Source organism: Salmo salar, chromosome ssa04, assembly GCF_905237065.1.
Source record: "Salmo salar chromosome ssa04, Ssal_v3.1, whole genome shotgun sequence".
NCBI lineage: Eukaryota > Metazoa > Chordata > Actinopteri > Salmoniformes > Salmonidae > Salmo > Salmo salar.
The window spans coordinates 41,718,765-41,742,253 of record NC_059445.1 but is presented as its reverse complement, the minus strand read 5'-3'; the positions used below and the strand labels follow the sequence as shown (position 1 = coordinate 41,742,253).

The window sequence follows — 23,489 nt, the reverse complement described above, 5'->3', positions numbered from 1 at the left end:
ACAAAAAAATATATGTTTTGTCAAACCCTTGGTATACAATCTGATATACCACGGCAGTCATCACCCATAGATCTGATATACCACGGCTGTCATCACCCATAGATCTGATATACCACGGCTGTCATCACCCATAGATCTGATATTCCTCTTTCCCCAGTTGTGGTACACTCCCTAACCAGGAGAACAGCTACAGATATGAAAAACATCTTTGGATAACCATCTGTAAATAAACTTTTGTCCGATTTACTGAAGTTAATGTGGATAGGTTGAGCTGTGCCACTCTTTGGGGTTTAGCCAACTGCGTTGTCTTGCCAACAACAACATCTTTCAACAAATAAATAGACTGATACCCAGAGCAGCATGACAGAGATATAAACATCAATTCACTTGTACTGTCCTTTTAAGTGTTTTGAAAGGTCTGGTGATGACTGCATGCTGTGTTTTGGCCCTGGCAGGACAAGCTGTGTTTGCCCCACCACATCCTAGAGGAGCGTGGGCTGGTGAAGGTGGGCATGACTGTCCAGGCTCTACTGGATCTGCCAGCCTCCAAGCCCACCCAGCTGTCTGCTGTCTAACAGCAGCCTGGACACTGCCTCCACCCACCCTGTCCAGTCAAGCCATTCACCCCCTCAGTCCTACACCCCACAGAGGAGGGGGCTTCCAGCCCGCTCCGCTCATCACCAGAGAACCCTTAGGGGCGAGGGGCCGGGGGTTGCATGGAGTCCATTATCAGCTGATTGAGCCAGGAGATGGAGGGGTTAATTCAGATCCTCTATATGATGTCAGCTGGGACCTGCCTCCCATCCATCAGATTGTTAGCTTCTGTCATGTCCTACCCTCAGGGGACCCTACTGTACTGTGTGTGTGTGTAGAGTACCAGTGTGACTCTGTGTGACCTGCGCAGTGTGGACTTTATGAGTGCTGGTGAACATAAAGCCAGGTCAGAGGTCAGACTAAGGAGGGAATCGCAGTGAAGATGAAGACCTGTCTGTCACCATGGTGATATTGACTGGCCCATGGTCAGACACCATTGAACCTAGTGGTGCCAACACTGAAGTCACTGGGTTTTCAACTCTCGGTATTAAAATACATTGGTAGTGAAGCGATAGCTGTTTTAAAGGCATGTACTCACACTCTTACCCAGAGAACTTAACTGCATGCAGGCCCACCAGCCATACCACATAACTCAAGTGGTCCTTAACCTCTTTGACTTTTCTTTGTAGAACAAATTAGCATTCAAATTGGATTTTGAGTCATATTTGTACAAGAGCATTGTGTTCTATCACAGTATACCTCTGTTTGATATCTCAGAGGTAAAGCTTGGGATGTCCTTAACAGTGCTTTACCTCAGAGGAGCCAGCAGTAGCTAAACCCCAGTACACACACTTCTTACAGTCTGCATTTGACTAGAGTTATTGTACTGTCCATAACAGTGCTATTTGGGGGAAGAATGCTAAGTTTACTTTTAAAAGCATGGTGTCCATGATTCAGATGGATGTTAAAACTGCAGCACATCCGCGTAGAGACTTTCTCTCCTGCACAAGGTTGCTGATGGTGTTGGTCTCATGTTCAGTGACCCATCTGTCTACTGCTCTGCTGTGGTGAAGGGAGGATGCTCTGAGGTACTGCAGGTGGTTTTAATAGCTCACCACACTGTACAGTATACGAGAGAGCCATCCCACTGTCACGGGACCTTCTGTCAAATGCAGACCTAAAGACATAAGACTACTGTGACTGCATGTAGCTTTGATTTGAACCACATGTTCATTTTCAATAGGACTAGTTGAAAGCACAGGGGTATGTTGTTGGGATATTGTACCATATACACATACAATCCTGAGATTTTATCTTTTGGTCATTTGATGCAATGAAACATATTTTTTTTGAAACTTTTTTTATTATGTTGAAATATTTCATCTTTAAGTTTACAACTTGCTCCTCTGGTTGGATTCACATCTGCAAAACGTCGAATAAGGAAAACAAAATAAGCAATTAGGTGATCCCATAGATTAATCTTACATATTTTCAGGGAGACTATTTATCTATTTATTTTTTTCTATTTATGTGCTTTGTTTGTTTGTTTGTTTCATCCCTGATGACCCCCTTAAGTTATGTGACAGGAGTTTTTAGCTCCAAACTGATGATATTGTCCTGCTTTAATGCTGCATTTGTAAAAATACAAATAGTGGGAAGTGGTAATTTACCACCATAGAGTTAGATAGAGGACTCTATTTGATAAAACTTGTTTTGGCATTGCCATTGAGGGCTTCACCATTTTTAAAGGAGTCAACTGGGTGGGACTTCCTGTGGGTGAAGGAAGGATCACATCATTCCATCCGGGTCATCAGGAGGCATCAACCAATAAATTATACTCATGAGCAAACATTCCATAACTCTAGGTGGCAGTAAATTGCCATCCTTGGCTTTATACCTGTTCAAACAACACACTCTAGATGGCAGTATGCACCCTTTCAGTTTGTTTGCCAACTCACAGAAGTAGTCAAATTGACTACAGCCTCAATGGCGCTGCCTGTGCGCTCACAGAGGCCATAATGAAACATGTATGAAGATCTCTACCATTCTCTATGTTTACCACATACAACTAGGAAAAATCCATTTGAACAGCCCTCCAACTGGTAATTACTAGTGGAAAACTTGTCTCATCCTTGAGTGGGAGGTAGGAATTTACCAGTTGTGAAAACGTAAATACCAGTTGGATGCATTCACGTGCCTTGATCTCGTTGAGAAACCCCCGATTGGCTAATAGCCAAAAAGCTGTCTCAAACATTAACTAAAAGTATAGCTATCAGGTTTGTAAACAAATTAGTGTTTAAAAAAACATATTAATATATTAGCTTTTGGGTACGGTTTGTCCTTAGGTGTCTCAAAGTCCGATTCAATTAACCTCAAATTGCAGGAAATCTAAACCATTGTTCCTGCTGCGAATAGTTTCACTTAAAGGGAGTTTCATTTGGTTTCCATTTAGTAATGATGGTCCTATTATTGCAAATATCCATTCCTAACTTCAAATGTGCTTTTGTGTGGGATGCAGGAACAATGGTATTTCAAATCAAATTTTATTAGTCACATGCACCGAATACAACAGGTGTAGACCTACTGTGAAATGCTTACTTACGAGCCCCTAACCAACAATGCAGTTTTAAAAAATACGGATAGGAATAACAAATAAAAGTAACAAGTAATTAAATAGCAGCAGTAAAATAACAATAGCGAGACTATATACAGGGGGGGGTACCGGTACAGAGTGAATGTGCGGGGGCACCGGTTAGTTGAGGTAATATGTGAGTTATATAGGTAATATAGAGTTATTAAAGACCCATGCCAAATCATTTCAGTCACATGCGGGGGGAATAGGTTTTGTCGTGCCCTCTTCACGACTGTCTTGGTGTACTTGGACCATGTTAGTTTGTTGGTGATGTGGACACTCCTTACTCATACTGCTGTTTATGTTGTCAGTAATACTGTTGTTCCCACTCCCATGTCTATCGGTTTTTTTACTGTCACTTTCCCAATGAAGCTCATCTCTTATTTGCGTGTGTGTGTGTGTGTGTGTGTGTGTGTGTGTGTGTGTGTGTGTGTGTGTGTGTGTGTAGCTCATGTATGGTCACAGTTTTTTAAAGGTCAAGCATTTTATTAATGACATGATGCTGGGATGCTGTAAATACATTGCCAATACAAGAGAGAACATTCCATTCTTTTAGTTGGCTTTGTGTCTGTTTATCTGTTGATTGGAATGTGCTGTGCTTTGACTAACGTTTTTGGGAATGTATCTCTGATGCAGTTACATTTTTGTGTATAGATGATTTTATTATGTTCTAAGTGATGATTGGTGGTTTCGGTATGTATTCCGTTTGGCTGCCTCCCCTGTTCAGAATGCCTTACGCGTCTTTTATCTGCCAGTGAACACCCACCCCACTACATCGCCAGAACAAGAGCTGTTGTCTCTGACTTATAAATAGTTAGTGTTCCCATTTGTTTATCTCTATACTCATCCCAGAAACATGCAACATAGCCCATCTCCTCTATTTTAAAGTCCCAAGGCCCTCAAGGCAACACTTCAACAAGGCTTAGTTGTAATTATAGTCATCAAGTAGCCTACCAATGTGACAAGACTCTTTAACTGGTGTTTGAGTTGGACACAGCGATCATTCCTTGAGCTTTTCTTGACACAAGACATAAAGATTTACAATTGTTTGTTGACAGAACATAATTACCAGCTATTGTTCCTTATTCTTTATATCAAACAACTTTCATACAAGCCTTATACTTCGGTAATCCTAAAACCAAATGAATTGTTCATTCCTAATTGGTTGCCATGTCAGAGCATTAGTAAGCTTTGTGTCATGGTATACTGTATATGTTATAAACCTGCACCATCTTCCTCCAGACCCATCCACATTAGCCTAGTCTGCTTTCCCACTTGTCCCTCACGTCTACGTCACTCATGCTGTTTTGAGCTTTCAATTCTTTGATTAAAAAAGCAGGAAGAATCATCTACACACTATACTGCCGAGAATCATTCTGATGTATTCTGTACATACAGGTTTTGTATTTAAAAAGAAACAATGCATGCAAGGATCCCGGATGAACGAGCCCCGTGTGTGTATATATCCTCTGCATAAATTGTGGGGTGTTTCTAAAAAATAAAAACAAAGGAAAAATAAAGTGAAATTCTTTAAAATAACTGGTTACACTTGAAGACAGTCCTTTATTTTCTTGGATGGAAATCATTGTTAAAAGCTACAAAGTATAACTAAATAATAACATCGTAATTACATGTTTTTATTGCCTTGTGAAAGATTTTGTATCGGGTAGTTAGGTCTGACAGTTAGGCCTTGTGTGGATCTTTGATGTACCAACAAGTATGCATTATCATAAGTAGTTACTGTATGCCATTTTCAACATACGCTTTTATCCAAAGTGACTTGCAGTCATGCATACATACATTTTTGGTATGGGTGGCCCCAGCGGGAATTGAACCCACAAACTTGTGTTGCAACCACCATGCTCTACTAACTCAGTCACACAGGACAATGTAATTAGTGAAATGTCTCTCAGCCATTATACAGGAAAAGGTAGCTACATGTTTCAACAATAACTCTAGTGCTAGTAACTAAAATTGGATCAAGGCTGACTGGTTGATACTGGTGCACCAAAGTGCTTAGAGTCAATATGTACGCCAAGTTGCTATAATTTACTGTGAACTTCAAGAGAAGCATTGCAACTTTATTCACAGGAACCAGGACCTGATTTCTGGGAAGAGGGAAACCAAAACATCCAACAGGATGAGAAACCATTACCCTGAAGCACCCCCCCCATCTAGATCAGTGCCACAGCCCAGCCCTGATTTCCCTTCCACCTCAGTACATCCATGATCACACTCAGAGGCTGGGAGGACAGTTTGGCAAGGTCCAGACGTACAGGCAGCGTACAATACATGACCCCTGCTGAGACCTTGACTCGATTCACAGTAAGTACTTCTTGTCTGTGGATATGCACTTTTATCCTCTGTTCTTTCTGTTTTGGATCCAAATGATCTCATCTTTATATTCTCATAAACTGTTTATATAAAATGGTATGGTTTTCATTGTGGGGTGCATTTGTATAGACATAATTTGATTTAAAAGCATGCTTGCACTGTGTAAGCATTCTTTACTGTATATGCTTGAAAAACATGTACTTTGTATATTAACTGTATGTCTACTGTATTTTAATCCCTTAATGATTTTTATGATTTTTTCCCACTGTGAATTTAATGAATATAGCTACTGTACAATAGATTATAATTTGTGCATATGAACTATGTATTATTTTCACATGATTCTTTAAAGCTGTGAATTGTAGTTTGCTTCACAGTCACATGAAATATGTATGTCTGTTTTAATAGTTCGATCTCAATATAAACAAAGATTTATAGCAAGACTATTACACATTTAACCCTATTTTGAATAAGTAAGGGATAATGAACGCTCATTATTTTCCAGAGAACGCATAGAGCCCCGATTTGATATGTCCCTTTTATACCATGGCTATAATTGAATCCACTGAAGTAGCTAGCACGTTTACTGGCATTTATTATTATGGATTGTCTTGAAGGGCATTCTAGAACGTACATCATTTCCCTATATCAGCACGGTAGAATTCAGTGGCTGTAGTTCATTCTTACATGTTCTATGGTCCCGTGTGTCTCAGTTGGTAGAGCATGGTGTTTGCAACGCCAGGGTTGTGGGTTCGATTCCCACAATGAAATGTATGCACTCACTACTGTAAGTCGCTCTGGATAAGAGCGTCTGCTAAATGACTAAAATGTAAAAATGTAATGTTTGAGCTGCATTTGAAAGCAAAAGTCGAATTTAAAACATTATTGGCATTGCTGAATTCGATTTTCATAATAGCAAGCTAGGACTGCTGGTTTGAAGCAAGTCTGTTTGGTTACCAAGGAAACTACTATAGATATCTGGTCAATTTGCTAGCTAGCTTACTTCAGTGAATGTTGAACATTTCCACCGGCAAATTAGCACATTTCTAGAGGCAAATGTGTTACATTATAGCCATGGTATTGTAGTATACCCTACTATGGTGTCGAGCGTGCTGACACAGAGTTTGCAGTTCACAATAATACATTTGGCTATTAAACACAGAATGTCACGCAATAGCCAAGCAGAGTTCGTCACACTGTGCGTATTCACGTAATCCTCTTTGGCAGAACGGCAAGTTTGTATTTAGGCAACGACTCTTCGGCTCCAGCCAGACTCCGTCTCATAATGAATAGTGTAAACCGTGCTCTTCTTCAGACCAAAGTCCTGATAAAGTTCAGTGAGCACCCCTCTTCGGCCGATGCCAACATAGTCCTCCTAATCGCCCAATTCTTCAACCGAGTCCAGAAACGCGGTCAGTATGAAATGGTTCCTCAGCTTCTAAATCTTCAAACGAATGCCAAACGCCCGCCTTCGATGACACACTGCCATTTTCGGCATAAACCAGGCTAAACTATGTTAGCCAGCGCAGTCTAGTCTCACATTACACGTTACATAGTAAACGTAAATCCGGAACGTTCTATTTAGTATGATATATTATGTTTGGTATGGTTACATAAGACAAAGTTACTTAACCCTTTTAACTTCTCTAGGGCCAGATTTCGTCCCACCTACGTAACAGCCAGTGGAATCCCGTGGCGCGTTATTCAAATACCTTAGAAATGCTATTACTTCAATTTCTCAAACATATGACTATTTTACACCATTTTAAAGACAAGACTCTCGTTAATCTAACCACACTGTCCGATTTCAAAAAGGCTTTACAACGAAAGCAAAACATTAGATTATGTCAGCAGAGTACCCAGCCAGAAATAATCAGACACCCATTTTTCAAGCTAGCATATAATGTCACATAAACCCAAACCACAGCTAAATGCAGCACTAACCTTTGATGATCTTCATCAGATGACAAACTTAGGACATTATGTTATACAATACATGCATGTTTTGTTCAATCAAGTTCATATTTATATCAAAAACCAGCTTTTTACATTAGCATGTGACGTTCAGAACTAGCATACCCCCCGCAAACGTCCGGTGAATTTACTAAATTACTCACGATAAACGTTCACAAAAAACATAACAATTATTTTAAGAATTATAGATACAGAACTCCTCTATGCACTCGCTATGTCCGATTTTAAAATAGCTTTTCGGTGAAAGCACATTTTGCAATATTCTAAGTAGATAGCCCGGCATCACAGGGCTAGCTATTTAGACACCCACCAAGTTTAGCCCTCACCAAAGTCAGATTTACTATAAGAACATTTTTATTACCTTTGCTGTTCTTCGTCAGAATGCACTCCCAGGACTTCTACTTCAATAACAAATGTTGGTTTGGTTCAAAATAATCCATAGTTATGTCCAAATAGCGGTGTTTTGTTCGTGCGTTCAAGACACTATCCCGAAAGGGTAAAGAAGGGTGACGTGCCCAACGCGTTTCGTGACAAAAAAATTCTAAATATTCCATTACTGTACTTGGAAGCATGTCAACCGCTGTTTAAAATCAATTTTTATGCCATTTTTCTCGTAAAAAAGCGATAATATTCCGACCGGGTATCTGTGTTTTAGCTCAAAGAGAGAGAAAATAAAAACATGAGGTCGCCCCGTGCACGCGCCTCAGTCTGATGGTCCTCTGATAGACCACTTACCAAAGGCGCTAATGTTTTTCAGCCAGCGGCTGGAATTACATCATTCAGCTTTTTCCCGGGTTCTGAGAGCCTATGGGAGCCGTAGGAAGTGTCACGTCACAGCAAAGATCCTAAGTTTTCAATAAACAGAGCCAAGAAGCCCAAGGAATGGTCAGAGAGGGCACTTCCTGTTTGGAATCTTCCCAGGTTTTTGCCTGCCATATGAGTTCTGTTATACTCAGACACCATTCAAACAGTTTTAGAAACTTTAGGGTGTTTTCTATCCAAAGCCAATAATTATATGCATATTCTAGTTTCTGGGCAGTAGTAATAACCAGATTAAATCGGATACGTTTTTTATCCGGCCGTGTAAATACTGCCCCCTAGCCCTAACAGGTTAACTAACCTTAACTCCTAAACTTAAACCTAACCCCTCACCCTTGCCAGCGAATCAATGTTAGCATTAGCTACCTAGCTAACGTTAGCGAGCTAGCTAATGTTAGCCACCTAGTCACCTATCTAGAATTCTTAACATATCATACATTTTAGCAAATTCTTAACATATTTTACATTTAGCAAATTCATAGTATATTGTACGTTTTGCAAATTCGTAACATATAATGCCAATTGTAATTCTTAACATATCATACGAAATCGGTGATGGACATCCACAAATTAATACATACCATAGTAACATATGATACTGATTTCTCAGATTTTCGTACAGAATAATACAAAATACTCTGAGACCATATTGCAACAACCCAAGCCAAACTACTAATGAAACCACACATTTTATTGCAAAAATAACAAATTGTAAGCGAAGTAGGCAGACCTGCCTAATTCTCACTTGAAACATTGTTTTTGTGTTTAAAAGGCTAAATTACACATTCTGTTAATATATGACCCCAGATTGATCTGTCTTGCAATTTGTAGTCTGATATTTCAGATTAAGATATGATAATTTTTCCCGAAGTAGTTTGGATGTAGTGAACTACTTTTTCAAAGTGACTTTAGTTAAGTAAACTCTGTTACTTATTTGTAGTTTTATTGTAGCTTAACTTCTTCCAGTATTTAGTAATTGGTATCTTAGTAAACTATATTTTCAGAGTACTGTAGCTTCCCCAAACCTGGATAGATATGATTGATTTATCAATAGTAAATTCTACAATTACATTCTCATTATGTTCCAGGGGCCAGAAGAATGTTGAAGAGTAAAATGTGGCAGTTGACAGCCATATTAATGCTTATATCTGATTGGAGTCAGTGCATCAAGTCACAAGAAATTACAGGTTAGTCTCTGCAGGTGTCTTTCCATTCATTAATCACTGTTTTACTGTGTAATATCTCATAATCCCAGGCAGATTTCCATTAAAAATTATGTTTGTACAAGAATGTGATGGGCTGTCAAATACACTGTACTATATAGGCTATATAGGTGGTTATATCCAGACAGCACATGGCTAGGTGGGTGGCGGGGAGTGTGGGAGGTTGAAATGAATGTGCACTGCACAGTCACATGGCCGCTCAGCATCACAGAGAGTGTTTGCACATTGGCAAGATGTCGCCAAGACATCTGCATTAGATCACATTTTCCCTTAAGCCGCTATTTGGACTATGCATGTGAAAGCTACTAAATTATACTGGCAATAATAAAAAGTTACAGTAGTGATTAAATACATTTTTATACTTTTCATTTTTCATACTTATCCTCTGTGGGAATCGAAGCCACAAAGCTCCATGTTCACCAACTGAGCTAAATGAGACTATAATAGATTGGAAGTGATTTTGTTTGTGGGTAAAATGAAGAGGGAAGATTAGAGTTAATGTCAAGTTTATTAACCTATTGCTATACCATCAAATTCTTAAAATTACTCTGGCACAAAGAAGAAAGGAACAGAGAAACAGAAACATCACATTTAACAAAAATATAGCGTATGCAGGCTGTAGACCACACAATTTACCAAGAGGGTTTTCACCTATATTTTTAGCTGTCTATTTACCACCACAAACTGATGCTGCCACTAAGACCGCACTCAACGATCTGTATAAGGCCATAAGCAAACAAGAAAATGCTCATCCAGAGGCGGCAGGGCTTGCAAACTATCACGGACTACAAAGGGAAGCACAGCCAAGAGCTGCCAGTGACTCAAGCCTACCAGACGAGCTAAATTGCTTCTATGCTCGCTTCGAGGCAAGCAATACTGAAGCATGCTTGAGAGCACTAGCTCTTCCGCACGACTGTGTGATCATGCTCTCCGTAGCCGACGTGAGTAAGACCTTGAAACAGGTCAACATTCCCAAGGCTGCAGGGACAGACGGATTACCAGGATGTGTACTCGAGCATGTGCTGACCAACTGGCAAGTGTCTTCACTGACATTTTCAACCTGTCCCTGACCGAGTCTGTAATACCAACATGTTTCAAGCAGACCACCATATTCCCTGTGCCCAAGAACACCAAGATAACCTGCCTAAATGACTACCGACCAGTAGCATTCATGTCTGTAGCCATGAAGTGCTTTGAAAGGCTGGTCATGGCTCACAACAACGTTATCCCAGAAACCCTAGACCCACTCAAATTTGCATACCGCCCCAACAGACCCACACATGAAGCAATCTCTATTGAACTCCACACTGTCATTTCCCACCTGGACAAAAGGAAAACCTACCTTTTCTATTTATTTACCTTGTCTTTTTTCTTTTACTTCAGTTTATTTTGGTAAATAATTTCTTAACACTTATTTTTCTTAAAACGGCAATGTTGGTGAAGGGCTTGTAAGTTAGCATTTCACTGTAAGGTCGTCGGCCAAAGATTGTATTGTTGTATTCGGCGCATGTGACGAATAAAATTTGATTTGAATATGTGATGAATATATTTACAAAAAAAGGTGAAAATAATGCATGGGACAAGATCTGTAATCAGAAAATGCGCATTTATTTAAGCCTATTGGCTTTATACATATTTTCTGATAAAAGTATTGCCAACCATGACCTGAAAATGTTTGACTGTCCATGGGTAAGCTATGCCTAAAAGATGTGATACGTGGCCCCCACGGGTGAGGAATGATTATACATCCAGAGAAGGCCGCATTGTGACACTCGACGCCAGTCAGCACGCAAATCTTTGGCCGACGTATCAAAATGCGTAGGGAATATGACGTTTGGAGAGCGTTTGCACATTGGTAAAATGATGCCGAGACATCCGAATAGAATGTTGATGCCTGGCCTATTTATATAAACGATGTAGAATGTAGGCATTCTACATACATCTGCAAAACGTCTTGCCTATATGCTAATGCTCTCTACAGTTGTGGCCAAAAGTTTTGAGAATGACACAAATATTCATTTTCACAAAGTCTGCTGCCTCAGTTTGTATGATGGCAATTCGCAAATACTCCAGAATGTTATGAAGAGTGATCAGATGAATTGCAATTAATTGCAAAGTCTCTCTTTGCCATGCAAATGAACTGAATCCCCAAAAAACATTTCCACTGCATTTCAGCCCTGCCACAAAAGGACCAGCTGATATCATGTCAGTGATTCTCACAGGTGTGAGTGTTGACGAGGACAAGGCTGGAGATCACTCTGTCATGCTGATTGAGTTTGAATAACAGACTGGAAGCTTCAAAAGGAGGGTGGTGCTTGGAATCATTGTTCTTCCACTGTTAACCATGGTTACCTGCAAGTAAACACATGCCGTCATCATTGCTTTGCACAAAAAGGGCTTCACAGGCAAGGATATTGCTGCCAGTACGATTGCACCTAAATCAACCATTTATCAGATCATCAAGAACTTCAAGGAGAGTGGTTCAATTGTTGTGAAGAAGGCTTCAGGGCCAAGAAAGTCCAGCAAGCGCCAGGACCGCCTCCTAAAGTTCATTCAGCTGCGGGATCGGGGCACCACCAGTACAGAGCTTGCTCAGGAATGGCAGCAGGCAGGTGTGAGTGCATCTGTATGCACAGTGAGGCAAAGACTTTTGGAGGATGGCCTGGTGTCAAGAAGGGCAGCAAAGAAGACACTTCTCTCCAGGAAAAACATCAGGGACAGACTGATACTCTGCAAAAGGTACAGGGATTGGACTGCTGAGGACTGGGGTATAGCCATTTTCTCTGATGAATCCCCTTTCCGATTGTTTGGGGGCATCCGGAAAAAAATGCTTGTCCGGAGAAGACAAGGTGAGCGCTACCATCAGTCCTGTGTCATGCCAACAGTAAAGCATCCTGAGAACATTCATGTGTGGGATTGCTTCTCAGCAGGTGGGCTCACTCACAATTTTGCCTAAGAACACAGCCATGAATAAAGAATTGTACCAACACATCCTCCGAGAGCAACTTCTCCCAACCATCCAGGAACAGTTTCGTGACGAACAATGCCTTTTCCAGCATGATGGAGCACCTTGCCATAAGGCAAAAGTGATAACTAAGTGGCTGGGGGAACAAAACATAGATATTTTGGGTCCATAGCCAGGAAACTCCCCAGACCTTAATCCCATTGAGAACTTGTGGTCAATCCTCAAGAGCGGGTGGACAAACAAAAACCCACAAATTCTGACAAACTCCAAGCATTGATTATACAAGAATAGGCTGCCATCAGTCAGGATGTGGCCCAGAAGTTAATTGACAGCATGCCAGGACAGATTGCAGAGGTCTTGAAAAAGAAGGGTCAACACTGCAAATGTTGACTCTTTGCATCAACTTCATGTAATTGTCAATAAAAGCCTTTGACACTTATGAAATGCTTGTAATTATACTTCAGTATTCCATAGTAACATCTGACAAAAAATCTAAAGACACTGAAGCAGCAAACTTTGTGGAAATTAATATTTGTGTCATTCTCAAAACTTTTGGCCATGACTGCTATACTACATCTTCCCGATGTATCATGTATACATCGTAATTACGTTGGGCAGACGTATGTGTGCTATCTGGGTCCCAATTTCAAAATCTACAATATCTACAGCCGACTCTGGGATTCTGAGCGGCCATGTGACTGTGCAGCGCGCATGCATTTCGACCTCCCACAGCCGCCCTCCGGCCGACCTTCTCCACGGAACACAATCTACTAACGGTATACCGCTGTCAGGCCGACGTCGGCGAGATGTATGTGTGCTGTCTGTGATAGTTATGGCTGCAAGGACTGAGCATCCATGATAGCAAAATTATAGCTCTAACCATGTTTTGAGGCTATACCGTGCTTATTTACAATTAAATTGTTTACAAACAGATAAAACAAGCTTATATTTTGGGCTCGATGGGTGAAGGTAGGCCTTGAAATACATCCACAGATTGCCTCTTTTAATGCTTACTGCAAGCTTGCAGGTGCCTTTTCTCTATTAACCTTTGACCTGAAAATACTGTGTACCTCATGGACTTCCAGTGGATCCTCCTGAGAACATTGGGATTGATGACCCTGGCCACCTCGGGCCGCTCTACATCTACTGGACGGCTCCAACCAGCCTGACCAACCTGACTGCCTGCTCCATGAGATACCATCTGGAGTACTTCAACACATATCAGAGCAGATGGACTGTAAGTCACTGGACAACAAAACTAGACATTGTCAAACGTGTACCTGCCACACCAGAGGGTTATCCTGGCAACACTTGTCTGCCAGGACAGGACTGTGTGTCCTAATGCTACGGTATTCTTATACACAGAATAACAGAGAAACGTGACACCATCCATAAACATCCTGCCAAAACCAGTTATGATTTACGTTAGAAGTCAATATTTCCCAATTATATTATCTCCTAAGACCTGTCTAGATTTGTGGTTGACTAGGTGTAACTGTATTTAGCTTCAATGGAATTATTCTGGTGTTTTCCTGTAAATGTAAAATAGCCTACAGCATTTTTAGGGGAAGTAAGAATGAAAAATTCAGGAATGAAAGATTCATGAATGTATTCATGAGAACATCATGAATACATTGGAGATTTTTTAAATATTTTCAATATAACTGTGGTTATGGCTCAAAGGCCATAGTAGTGGCCAGGTGCCTGAGGTATGCATAATATTAATGCGATATTGTCTGTGAATGGTTAGGTGATCAGGACTGTACGGACATGGTACCGTGCTCAGTTTGACCTGGAGAAGGAGGTCAGGGTGCGGATCTCCACCTTACTGAAGGGAGCCTGCACCAACGGCACTGAGCTCAAGAGCCCCTTCACAGAGATGGTCCTGCCACCCAATAACACAGGTGAGGTCAGGAGGACAATGTGCTTTTCTAGGTATGGCATCGTTTGGATTAAATGACACCGATAGGCTGACAGAAAGCGGGATTCGTTCTATCCTCTTAACATCCTATATAGGAATGAACAATGTGCTGTATAGCTGGAATTCTCTACAGGCACCATTATGGACAGGGGCGAAATGGGGCGGTTCGATTTGTTCGACCAGCTTCAACCATCTATTAATCTTTTAACCTCTTTTAATTTGCTTCCAGGCCCAGTTGGCTCCAGGGTCCAGGGGTTTGGCTGTGTGTTTTATCAGAAGGAGTTCATGGAGTGCACCTGGGAGACGAGCTTGGAGGAGCCAACCCCATCCCAGTACAGCCTGTACTATTGGTAGGTCACCCTAAATGGGCACATTAGAACATCTCTCCTAATGTATGGCCTACCTACATGTCTGTACCTTTATATACTGGACAAATGTGGCGTGTTGATGCCTGAGTGTGTCTGTGTGCTTCTCCAGGCATCGGGAGATGGAGCAAGCTGAGGAGTGTCCTCAGTACATCCACTCCAATGGGGTCAGGACTGGCTGCAAATTCACAGAGGAATCTCTCCCAGAATTCAGTGATTTCAACATATGTATAAACAGCTCTTCTCCCAAGGTGGTCTTGAGGTCGGCGTTCTTCTCCCTGCAAATTCAGAATTATGGTACTTCACAACAAGGCATGATATGCCTCACCTATTCAATGCAATAATGCTATATTATTTTCCCATAAACATTCTTCCACTGCACATAATGTCCTTTGTTCATAATGTCCTTTGTTCATAGCATATCCAAACAGATATTATCCGCACAGTTCTATCTCTAATCTCTCCTCCTGTCTCATTACACCCACCGGTACTTGCAATGACATCATGATGTCTTCTCTGTTCAGTTTTCTTTGTAAACAATCCACTGACTCCTTCGGGTCTCTCTGTACTCTAGTGAAACCTGCAGCCATTGAGACAGTGCATCTGGAAGCTAGTCCAGACAGGAGGCTCCAGGTGCAGTGGGACTTGCCCAACGAGAGGATTCCCAGGCACTGCCTTGAGTATGAGGTGGAAGCCAGAGAGGAGGGCGTAGGCGGGCAGCTGTTGTTGGTATGTCCTTCTTTAATCTTCAATTAGGTTATCTTCAATGACGTTATGTGTCAAAACATTGTGTAATTCCCTGAGATAACAGGTAGCGTAGTAACTTGGCCATTGCTCAGTCTGCAAGGTATAGTAAAGACAGCAATGCATGATCTCAGATAATGCAGGCACATACTGTACTGAACATAGTTCTCCTTTTGCTTGATACATAACGTCATTGAAGATAAACTTTGAAGAAGCAAATAATAATGTTATTAGTTAGAGAATAGACACAATCTGTCTGAAGTTTTGTTCAGATCTGATATTGTTCCTGTCACCAGCAGCAGAGGAATGTAACCAATGAGATGACACTGACTTCCCTCTCAATGGATGGCGCCCAGAGGAAGTGCTTCCGGGTCAGGTCTAGGATGCACCACTACTGTGCTGACAGAGGCTTCTGGAGTGACTGGAGCCGTTGGTCCTGTCACTCAGGTAACAGATTTCTCCATACAGAAATCATCTCCTGGTGTATATCCTTAAATTCAATTCATAGATTTGCCTGTTTGTTCTCCTCCATGCATATTCTTTCCCCTGTATATACAGTTGAGGTCAGAAGTTTACACACACTTAGGTTGGAGTCATTAAAACTCGTTTTTCAACCACTTTTTCAACCACTTTCAACCAAGTCAGTTAGGACATCTACTTTGTGCATGACACAAGTAATTTTTACAACAATTGTTTACAGACAGATTATTTCACTTGCAATTCACTGTATCACAATTCCAGTGGGTCATAAGTTTACATACACTAAGTTGACTGTGTCTTTAAGCAGCTTGGAAAATTCCAGAAAATGATGTCATGCCGTTAGAAGCTTCTGATAGGCAAATTGACATAATTTGAGTCAATTGGAGGTGTGACTGTGGCTGTATTTCAAGGCCTACCTTCAAACTCAGTGCCTCTTTGCTTGACATCATGGGAAAATCAAAAGAAATCAGCCAAGACCTCAGAAAAACAATTGTAGACCTCCACAAGTCATCCTTGGGAGCAATTTCCAAACGCCTGAAGGTACCACGTTCATCTGTACAAACAATAATACGCAAGTATAAACACCATGGGACCACGCAGCCGTCATACCGCTCAGGAAGGAAAGCGTTCTGCCTCCTAGAGATGAACGTACTTTGGTGCGAAAAGTGCAAATCAATCCCAGAACAACAGCAAAGGACCTTGTGAAGATGCTGGAGGAAACAGGTACAAAGTATCTATATCCACAGTAAAACAAGTTTTATATCGACATAACCTGAAAGACCACTCAGCAAGGAAGAAGCCACTGCTCCAAAACCGGCATAAAAAATCCAGACAACGGTTTACAACTGCACATGGGGACAAAGATCGTACTTTTTGGAGAAATGTCCTCTGGTCTGATGAAACAAAAATAGAACTATTTGGCCATAATGACCATCGTTATGTTTGGAGGAAAAAGGGGGAGACGAAGAACACCATCCCAACCGTGAAGCATGGGGGTGGCAGCATCATTTTGTGGGGGTGTTTTGCTGCAGGAGGGACTGGTGCACTTCACAAAATAGATGGCATCATGAGGGAGGAAAATGATGTGGATATATTGAAGCAACATCTCAAGACATCAGTCAGGAGTTAAAGCTTGGTCGCAAATGGGTCTTCCAAATGGACAATGACCCCAAGCATACTTCCGAAGTTGTGGCAAAATGGCTTAAGGACAACAAGGTTGTCACGACAGTGACGGATGGTGGCGCCCCTCCTCGGCCGGGCGGAGCTCGGCGGTCGTCGTCGCCGGCCTACTAGCTACCATTTGTTTCACTTTCTGTTGGTTAGGTCTAGGTAGGCACGCACCTGTTTTTGGTTAGTCATTAGTAAGGGGGGGGTTATTTAGTTTAGCGTAGGATGTATGTGTTTGTACGTGATTGTGTTGCTTGTCTGGGTTCTTTGTGCTAGAGGAACGTGTACTGGGTTTTTCCCCTCTGCCTGTGGTGTATTTTCATTGTGTACACCACCGCAGAATAATTTAAGGGCTGCGCCTCTATACTTTTGGCGACCACATCCAGTTGCTTTTAATAAAGAAGTGTGGTCAAGAACTCTCTGTCTCCTGCGCCAGACTCTTCCTCTCCTGTTGTTTTTCGAGCCAGCCCATGACAGAAATCACGTACCACAACTTGATGGAGTCAGCAGGAGCTTCAGCGCCAGCCCTGTCCATGGAGGAAACCGTAGACCAACACTCCACCCTGCTCCACCGGCTGGGGAACGCCATGGATCAGGTGTTGGCGCGCCTGGAGAGCTGGGACCGACGCGCTCTCGGCCCTCTGAACGCGGCAGGCCAACAGCCTGCGCCCCCACCAGCACCCACAGCACCCAGTACCAGTGGGGTGAAACTCGCTCCCCCCAGGGAGTACGATGGGACGGCCGCTGGGTGTAAGGGCTTCTTACTCCAGTTGGAGTTATACCTGGCGACCGTTCGTCCCTCTCCCTCGGGGGAGGAGAGCGTCAGCGTCCTCGTCTCCTGTCTCACGGGTAAGGCCCTGGAATGGGCAAACGCCGTGTGGGACAGTCCGGACTCAGCCAGGGACAACTACCCAGAGTTCACCCACCGCTTTCGGGCAGTATTCGATCATCCCCCGGAGGGGAGAGCGGCGGGTGAGCGGCTGTTTCACCTGAGGCAGGAGACGAGGAGCGCGCAGGATTTTGCTCTCGAGTTCCGGACCCTGGCCGCGGGAGCAGGGTGGAATGAGAGGGCCCTTATAGATCACTACCGTTGTAGTTTGAGGGAGGACGTCCGCCGGGAATTAGCCTGTCGGGACACGACCAACACACTGGACCAACTGGTAGATCTGTCCATCCGACTGGACAATCTGCTGGCCGCCCGCGGACGTCCGACCCGGGCCCTGCTCATTCCACCCTCCAGCCCTCCTGCTCCCACGCCTATGGAGATAGGGGGGGCAGCAGCCAGGAAGACTGGAGGGGGAGGTCGCTCCTGCACCTCATGTGGACCGGTGCTGGGGAGACCTCCCTAGGAGTCCAGAAGGCAGGCAGAGCACTCCTTTGACACCTCAGGTGAGTCAGCACCAGCCTCACCCAGACCCCCCTGTCCGTCACATGTATGTGTCAGTGTCTTTTCCTGGTTTCTCCCCTCACTCCCGGTTTAAGGCGCTAGTAGATTCAGGCGCGGCGGGGAGTTTTATGGACCGTGGGGTCGCGGCTAAGTTAGGGATTCCCCTGGTCCAGTTGGACCAACCCTTCCCCGTGCACGCCCTAGACAGTCGACCACTAGGGTCAGGGCTGGTCAGGGAGGTCACTGTGCCTCTGGTCATGGTAATGCGAGGGGGTCATGAGGAGCGGATTAGTCTTTTCCTCATTGATTCCCCAGCGTTTCCAGTGGTTCTAGGGATTCCCTGGCTAGCCACTCACAACCCTAAGATTTCGTGGGGACAGAGGGCTCTTAAGGGGTGGTCAAATGAGTGCTCGGGCAGGTGCATAGGAGTTTCCATCGGTGCGACTACGGTGGAGAGTCCAGACCAAGTCTCCACCGTGCACATTCCCTCAGAGTATGCCGATTTGGCTATCGCCTTCAGTAAAACGAAGGCGACCCAATTACCACCTCATCGACGAGGAGACTGTGCGATAAACCTCCAGGTGGGCGCTGCCCTTCCTCGTAGTCACGTTTATCCCCTGTCTCAGGAGGAAACAGCGGCTATGGAGACATACGTCACTGAGTTTTTGAGGCAGGGATACATTCGGCCATCTCACTCACCCGTCTCCTCGAGCTTCTTTTTCGTGAAGAAGAAGGAGGAAGGTCTGCACCCGTGCATTGACTATAGAGGTCTAAATGCCATCACAGTGGGTTTCAGTTACCCACTACCTCTCATCGCCTCGGCGATGGAGTCATTTCATGGGGCGCGCTTCTTCACGAAATTGGATCTCAGGAGTGCATATAATCTGGTGCGTATCCGAGGAGGGGACGAGTGGGAAAACTGCATTTAGTACCACATCTGGCCATTATGAGTACCTCGTCATGCCGTATGGGTTAAAGAATGCTCCCGCAGTCTTCCAATCCTTTGTGGACGAGATTCTCCGGGACCTGCTCAGTCAGGGTGTAGTGGTGTACATCGATGACATTCTGGTCTACTCCGCTACACGCGCCGAGCATGCGTCTCTGGTGCGTAAAGTGCTTGGGCGACTGGTGGAGCATGACCTATACGTCAAGGGCTGAGAAATGTGAGTTTTCCAAACCAGCCGTCTCTTTCTTGGGGTATCGCATTTCCTCATCAGGGGTAGTGATGGAATGTGACCGCGTCTCAGCCGTGCGTAATTGGCCGACTCCCACCACGGTGAAGGAGATGCAGCGGTTTTTGGGATTTGCCAATTACTACCGGAGGTTTATCTGGGGCTTTGGGGAGGTGGCGGCTCCCATTACCTCACTGTTGAAGGGGGGCCCGGTGCGGTTGCAGTGGTCCGTGGAGGCGGACAGGGCCTTTAGCCGTCTGAAGGTTTTGTTCACCGACGCTCCGGTGCTGGCGCACCCGGACCCTTCTTTGCCCTTCATAGTGGAGGTGGACGCGTCCGAGGCTGGGGTAGGAGCCGTGCTGTCCCAACGCTCGGGCGCCCCCCCAAGCTCCGCCCCTGTGCCTTCTTCTCTAGGAAGTTGAGTCCGGCGGAGCGTAACTATGATGTGGGGGACAGGGAGCTGTTGGCTGTGGTCAGAGCCCTGAGGGTGTGGAGACATTGGCTTGAGGGGGCGCGTCACCCTTTTCTCATCTGGACTGACCACCGCAATCTGGAGTACATCCGGGCGGCGAGGAGACTGAACCCGCGTCAAGCCAGGTGGGCGATGTTCTTTACGAGATTTCGGTTTAACATCTCGTATAGCCCAGGTTCCCTGAACACTAAGGCCGACGCACTGTCTCGTCTCCATGACGCCGAGGAACGGTCCACCGATCCCACGCCCATACTTCCAGCCTCCTGCCTGGTGGCACCGGTGGTCTGGGAGGTGGACGCGAACATCGAGCGGGCGTTACGGACGGAGCCTACTCCTCCGCAGTGTCCAGTGGGTCGTAAGTACGTTCCGCTCGGTGTTCGCAATCGTCTGATTCGGTGGGCTCACACGCTTCCCTCCTCGGGTCACCCAGGGGTTGAGCGGACAGTGTGTGGTCTTAGTGGGAGATACTGGTGGCCCACCTTGGTGAGGGACATGAGGCACTATGTCTCCTCCTGTTCGGTGTGCGCTCAGAGTAAGGCTCCCAGGCACCTGCCTAGAGGGAAATTACAACCCCTCCCGGTTCCACAACGACCATGGTCCCACCTGGCGGTGGATTTCTTGACCGATCTCCCGCTGTCTCAGGGCAACACTACGATCCTGGTCGTTGTGGACCGGTTTTCTAAGTCCTGCCGTCTGCTTCCGTTACCCGGTCTTCCTACGGCCCTGCAGACCGCGGAAGCCTTATTCACCCACGTCTTCCGGCACTACGGGGTGCCCGAGGATATCGTCTCAGATCGAGGCCCCCAGTTCACATCCCGAGTATGGCGGGCGTTTATGGAGCGTGGTCAAGAACTCTCTGTCTCCTGCGCCTGACTCTACCTCTCCTGTTGTTTTTCGAGCCAGCCCGTGACAAAGGTCAAGGTATTGGAGTGGCCATCACAATGCCCTGACCTCAAATCCTATAGAAAATGTGTGGACAGAACTGAAAAAGCATGTGCCTACAAACCTGACTCAGTTACACCAGCTCTGTCAAGAGGAATGGGCCAAAATTCATCCAACTTATTGTGGGAAGCTTGTGGAAGGCTACCCAAAATGTTTGACCCAAGTTAAACAATTTAAAAGCAATGCTACCAAATACTAATTGAGTGTATGTAAACTTCTGACCCACTGGGAATGTGATGAAAGAAATAAAAGCTGAAATAAATCATTCTCTCTACAATTATTCTGACATTTCACATTCTTAAAATAAAGTGGTGATCCTAACTGACCTAAGAAAGGACATTTTTACTCAGATTAAATGTCAGGAATTGTGAAAAACAGAGTTGAAATGTATTTGGCTAAGGTGCATGTAAACTTCTGACTTCAACTGTATGCATATACACTGAGTGTACAAAACATTAACACCTTCCTAATATTGAGTTGCGCCTTATTTCGTCGGGGCATGGACTCTACAAGGTGTTAAAAGCATTCCACAGGGATGCTGGCCCTTGTTGACTCCAATGCTTCCCACAGTTTTCAAGATGGCTGCATGTCCTTAGGGTGATGGACCATTCTTGATACACTAGGGAAACTGTTGAGGGTGAAAAACCCAGCAGTGTTGCAGTTCTTGACACACTCAAACCGGTGCGCCTGGCACCTACTACCATACCCCATTCAAAGGCACTTAAATCTTTTATCTCGCCCACTCACCCTCTGAATGGCTCACATACACAATCCATGTCTCAAAGGTTTCAAAATCCTTCTTTTAACCTGTCTCCAACCCTTCATCTAGACTGATTTGAAGTGGATTTAAATCACTAAGGGATAATATCTTTTCATAATGGTTTGTACACTCTGTGTATTTCCTGTACGGAGTAGTATCTAAACCCGTCTCTTTCCATAGATACAGAGTCAGATGCTGTGGTGGGCAGTGCCGTGATCATCGGGATCATCATCTCTGTGTTGATCCTGTCTCTGTTTGGGTGGGCACTATGGAGAACGTGAGTATACACGCACACAAAACCGTCTAGTAAGCACTGAAATACTGGTGAAGGATCATTGCATATCTTGATCTACTCTCTGTCTCTTAGGTGGAAAGCCAGAGAGGGGGAAAGGATGCCTTTCGGTCCTCTGCACAAACTGATGGAATATTCCAAAGAACTCTCTGCTCACAGTAATTTCAATAAAACAAGAGAGAACCAGTAGTATGGCTTTTGCAAGCATTACCTTTGGGCAGAAAAAGGATAAAGAGATACGAGTTAGACAGGTGTTCACACTTATTTGAAACACCCATGCAAACATGCTCAAACACACACAAGCACACACCCATGCACAGACACAAAAGGAGAGACAGTAAAGCACTGTGTAATTTCATATTCAATACAGAATTGTCTTGACTTGTATGCTGATATTCATCTCTTATGCATCGATATGTTACTCAGTAGAATATGAAGTGTTCTTACCAAACCGTTTACGTAATGTAATACTCCAGGGTTTACTTTACACAGTATAGACTTAAAAAATGCCATAGCTCTTTCTGGTTTGTTTACTTTCCACATGTCTTTCATTTATATCACAAATTATACTTATTGGAGTCGGTTTTTGTAGTTTTAGTTTGATGCCATTGTATCCAGTCGAATGTATCTTTTAAGTGCTTTGCATAGAATTCCCCGGCCTGTTAAAATTGAATGCATTGGATGGTGTTGAACTTATGTTATGTTTAATACATTTTTTTGCTGCTCTATAGCTATAAAGATGTGTTGTTTTGGTATTTTTTTTACAGTCTTGTATTTGCAGTGATTGTTGTTTCAGAGACCTTGAGATGTATGTTATTTGGCCCCATCATGTGGCCAGTCAGGATGACTGTCCTCCAAGTGTATATTGTTGCTCTTGCAATGAAAGGTTGCTGAACTGTCTTATGGATGTATTTATATCACGAGCATGGAGAAATTAAAAGCAATGGAAGTTGTCTTGACTTTGATACAGAGGAAGACAAAGGTCCATCATCTCAGACTGTCCTATGTGCCCATGCAAATCCAGCTCCTGACATGGATTCGTTCCCAGAGGGAGGGTTTGGCTGGCTTGTTGTCCTGGCAGCCACCTGGTGTAATGGATCAATCTTCGGCCCTCAGAGGTCTTTTAGAATCATACATATATGCTAGTAAATGCTCATGAGGACTCAAATAATGAAGTTTCTACATTTGCAATAGGTGAAAGGTCAGTTTTGCTTGGATATCTATTGTTCAGACAATGCTGTGAATAGTTGATCGATCTTAGTTTTGATTTGTTCAAACATTGATGAGGCATGATGCCAGTGGGGCC

The 23,489-nt window shown here is 43.9% G+C and overlaps 2 protein-coding genes across 9 annotated transcripts in view; both read left to right on the top strand.

Annotated features, from left to right (window-relative positions):
- Window positions 1–4,705, top strand: part of LOC106603105 (leucine-rich repeat and calponin homology domain-containing protein 2) — a 78,158-nt gene extending 73,453 nt beyond the window's left edge. For all 4 annotated transcript variants that reach the window (XM_014196333.2, XM_014196332.2, XM_014196331.2 and 1 more), the window contains one exon: window positions 456–4,705. In XM_014196333.2, the coding sequence (XP_014051808.1) occupies window positions 456–575 (120 nt within the window). In that variant the 3' untranslated portion in view covers window positions 576–4,705. The remainder of the gene's footprint in view (window positions 1–455) is intronic.
- A 544-nt stretch (window positions 4,706–5,249) lies between these two features.
- LOC106603109 (interleukin-13 receptor subunit alpha-2) lies at window positions 5,250–23,136 on the top strand. Of its 5 annotated transcripts, none has more exons than XM_014196343.2 (10): window positions 5,250–5,491; window positions 9,382–9,480; window positions 13,567–13,718; window positions 14,232–14,385; window positions 14,632–14,752; window positions 14,880–15,079; window positions 15,342–15,496; window positions 15,808–15,958; window positions 22,072–22,168; window positions 22,259–23,136. In XM_014196343.2, the coding sequence occupies exons 2-10, from the start codon at window positions 9,393–9,395 to the stop codon at window positions 22,371–22,373; spliced, it is 1,233 nt and encodes a 410-aa protein (XP_014051818.2). In that variant the 5' UTR covers window positions 5,250–5,491; window positions 9,382–9,392; the 3' UTR covers window positions 22,374–23,136. The 5 variants fall into 5 exon arrangements, with proteins under 5 accessions (XP_014051818.2, XP_014051814.2, XP_014051815.2 ...); XM_014196339.2 differs by lacking the exon at window positions 5,250–5,491 and adding an exon at window positions 6,610–6,912; XM_014196340.2 differs by lacking the exon at window positions 5,250–5,491 and adding an exon at window positions 6,669–6,912 and having other exon boundaries at window positions 15,811–15,958.
- Window positions 23,137–23,489: the final 353 nt, after the last annotated feature.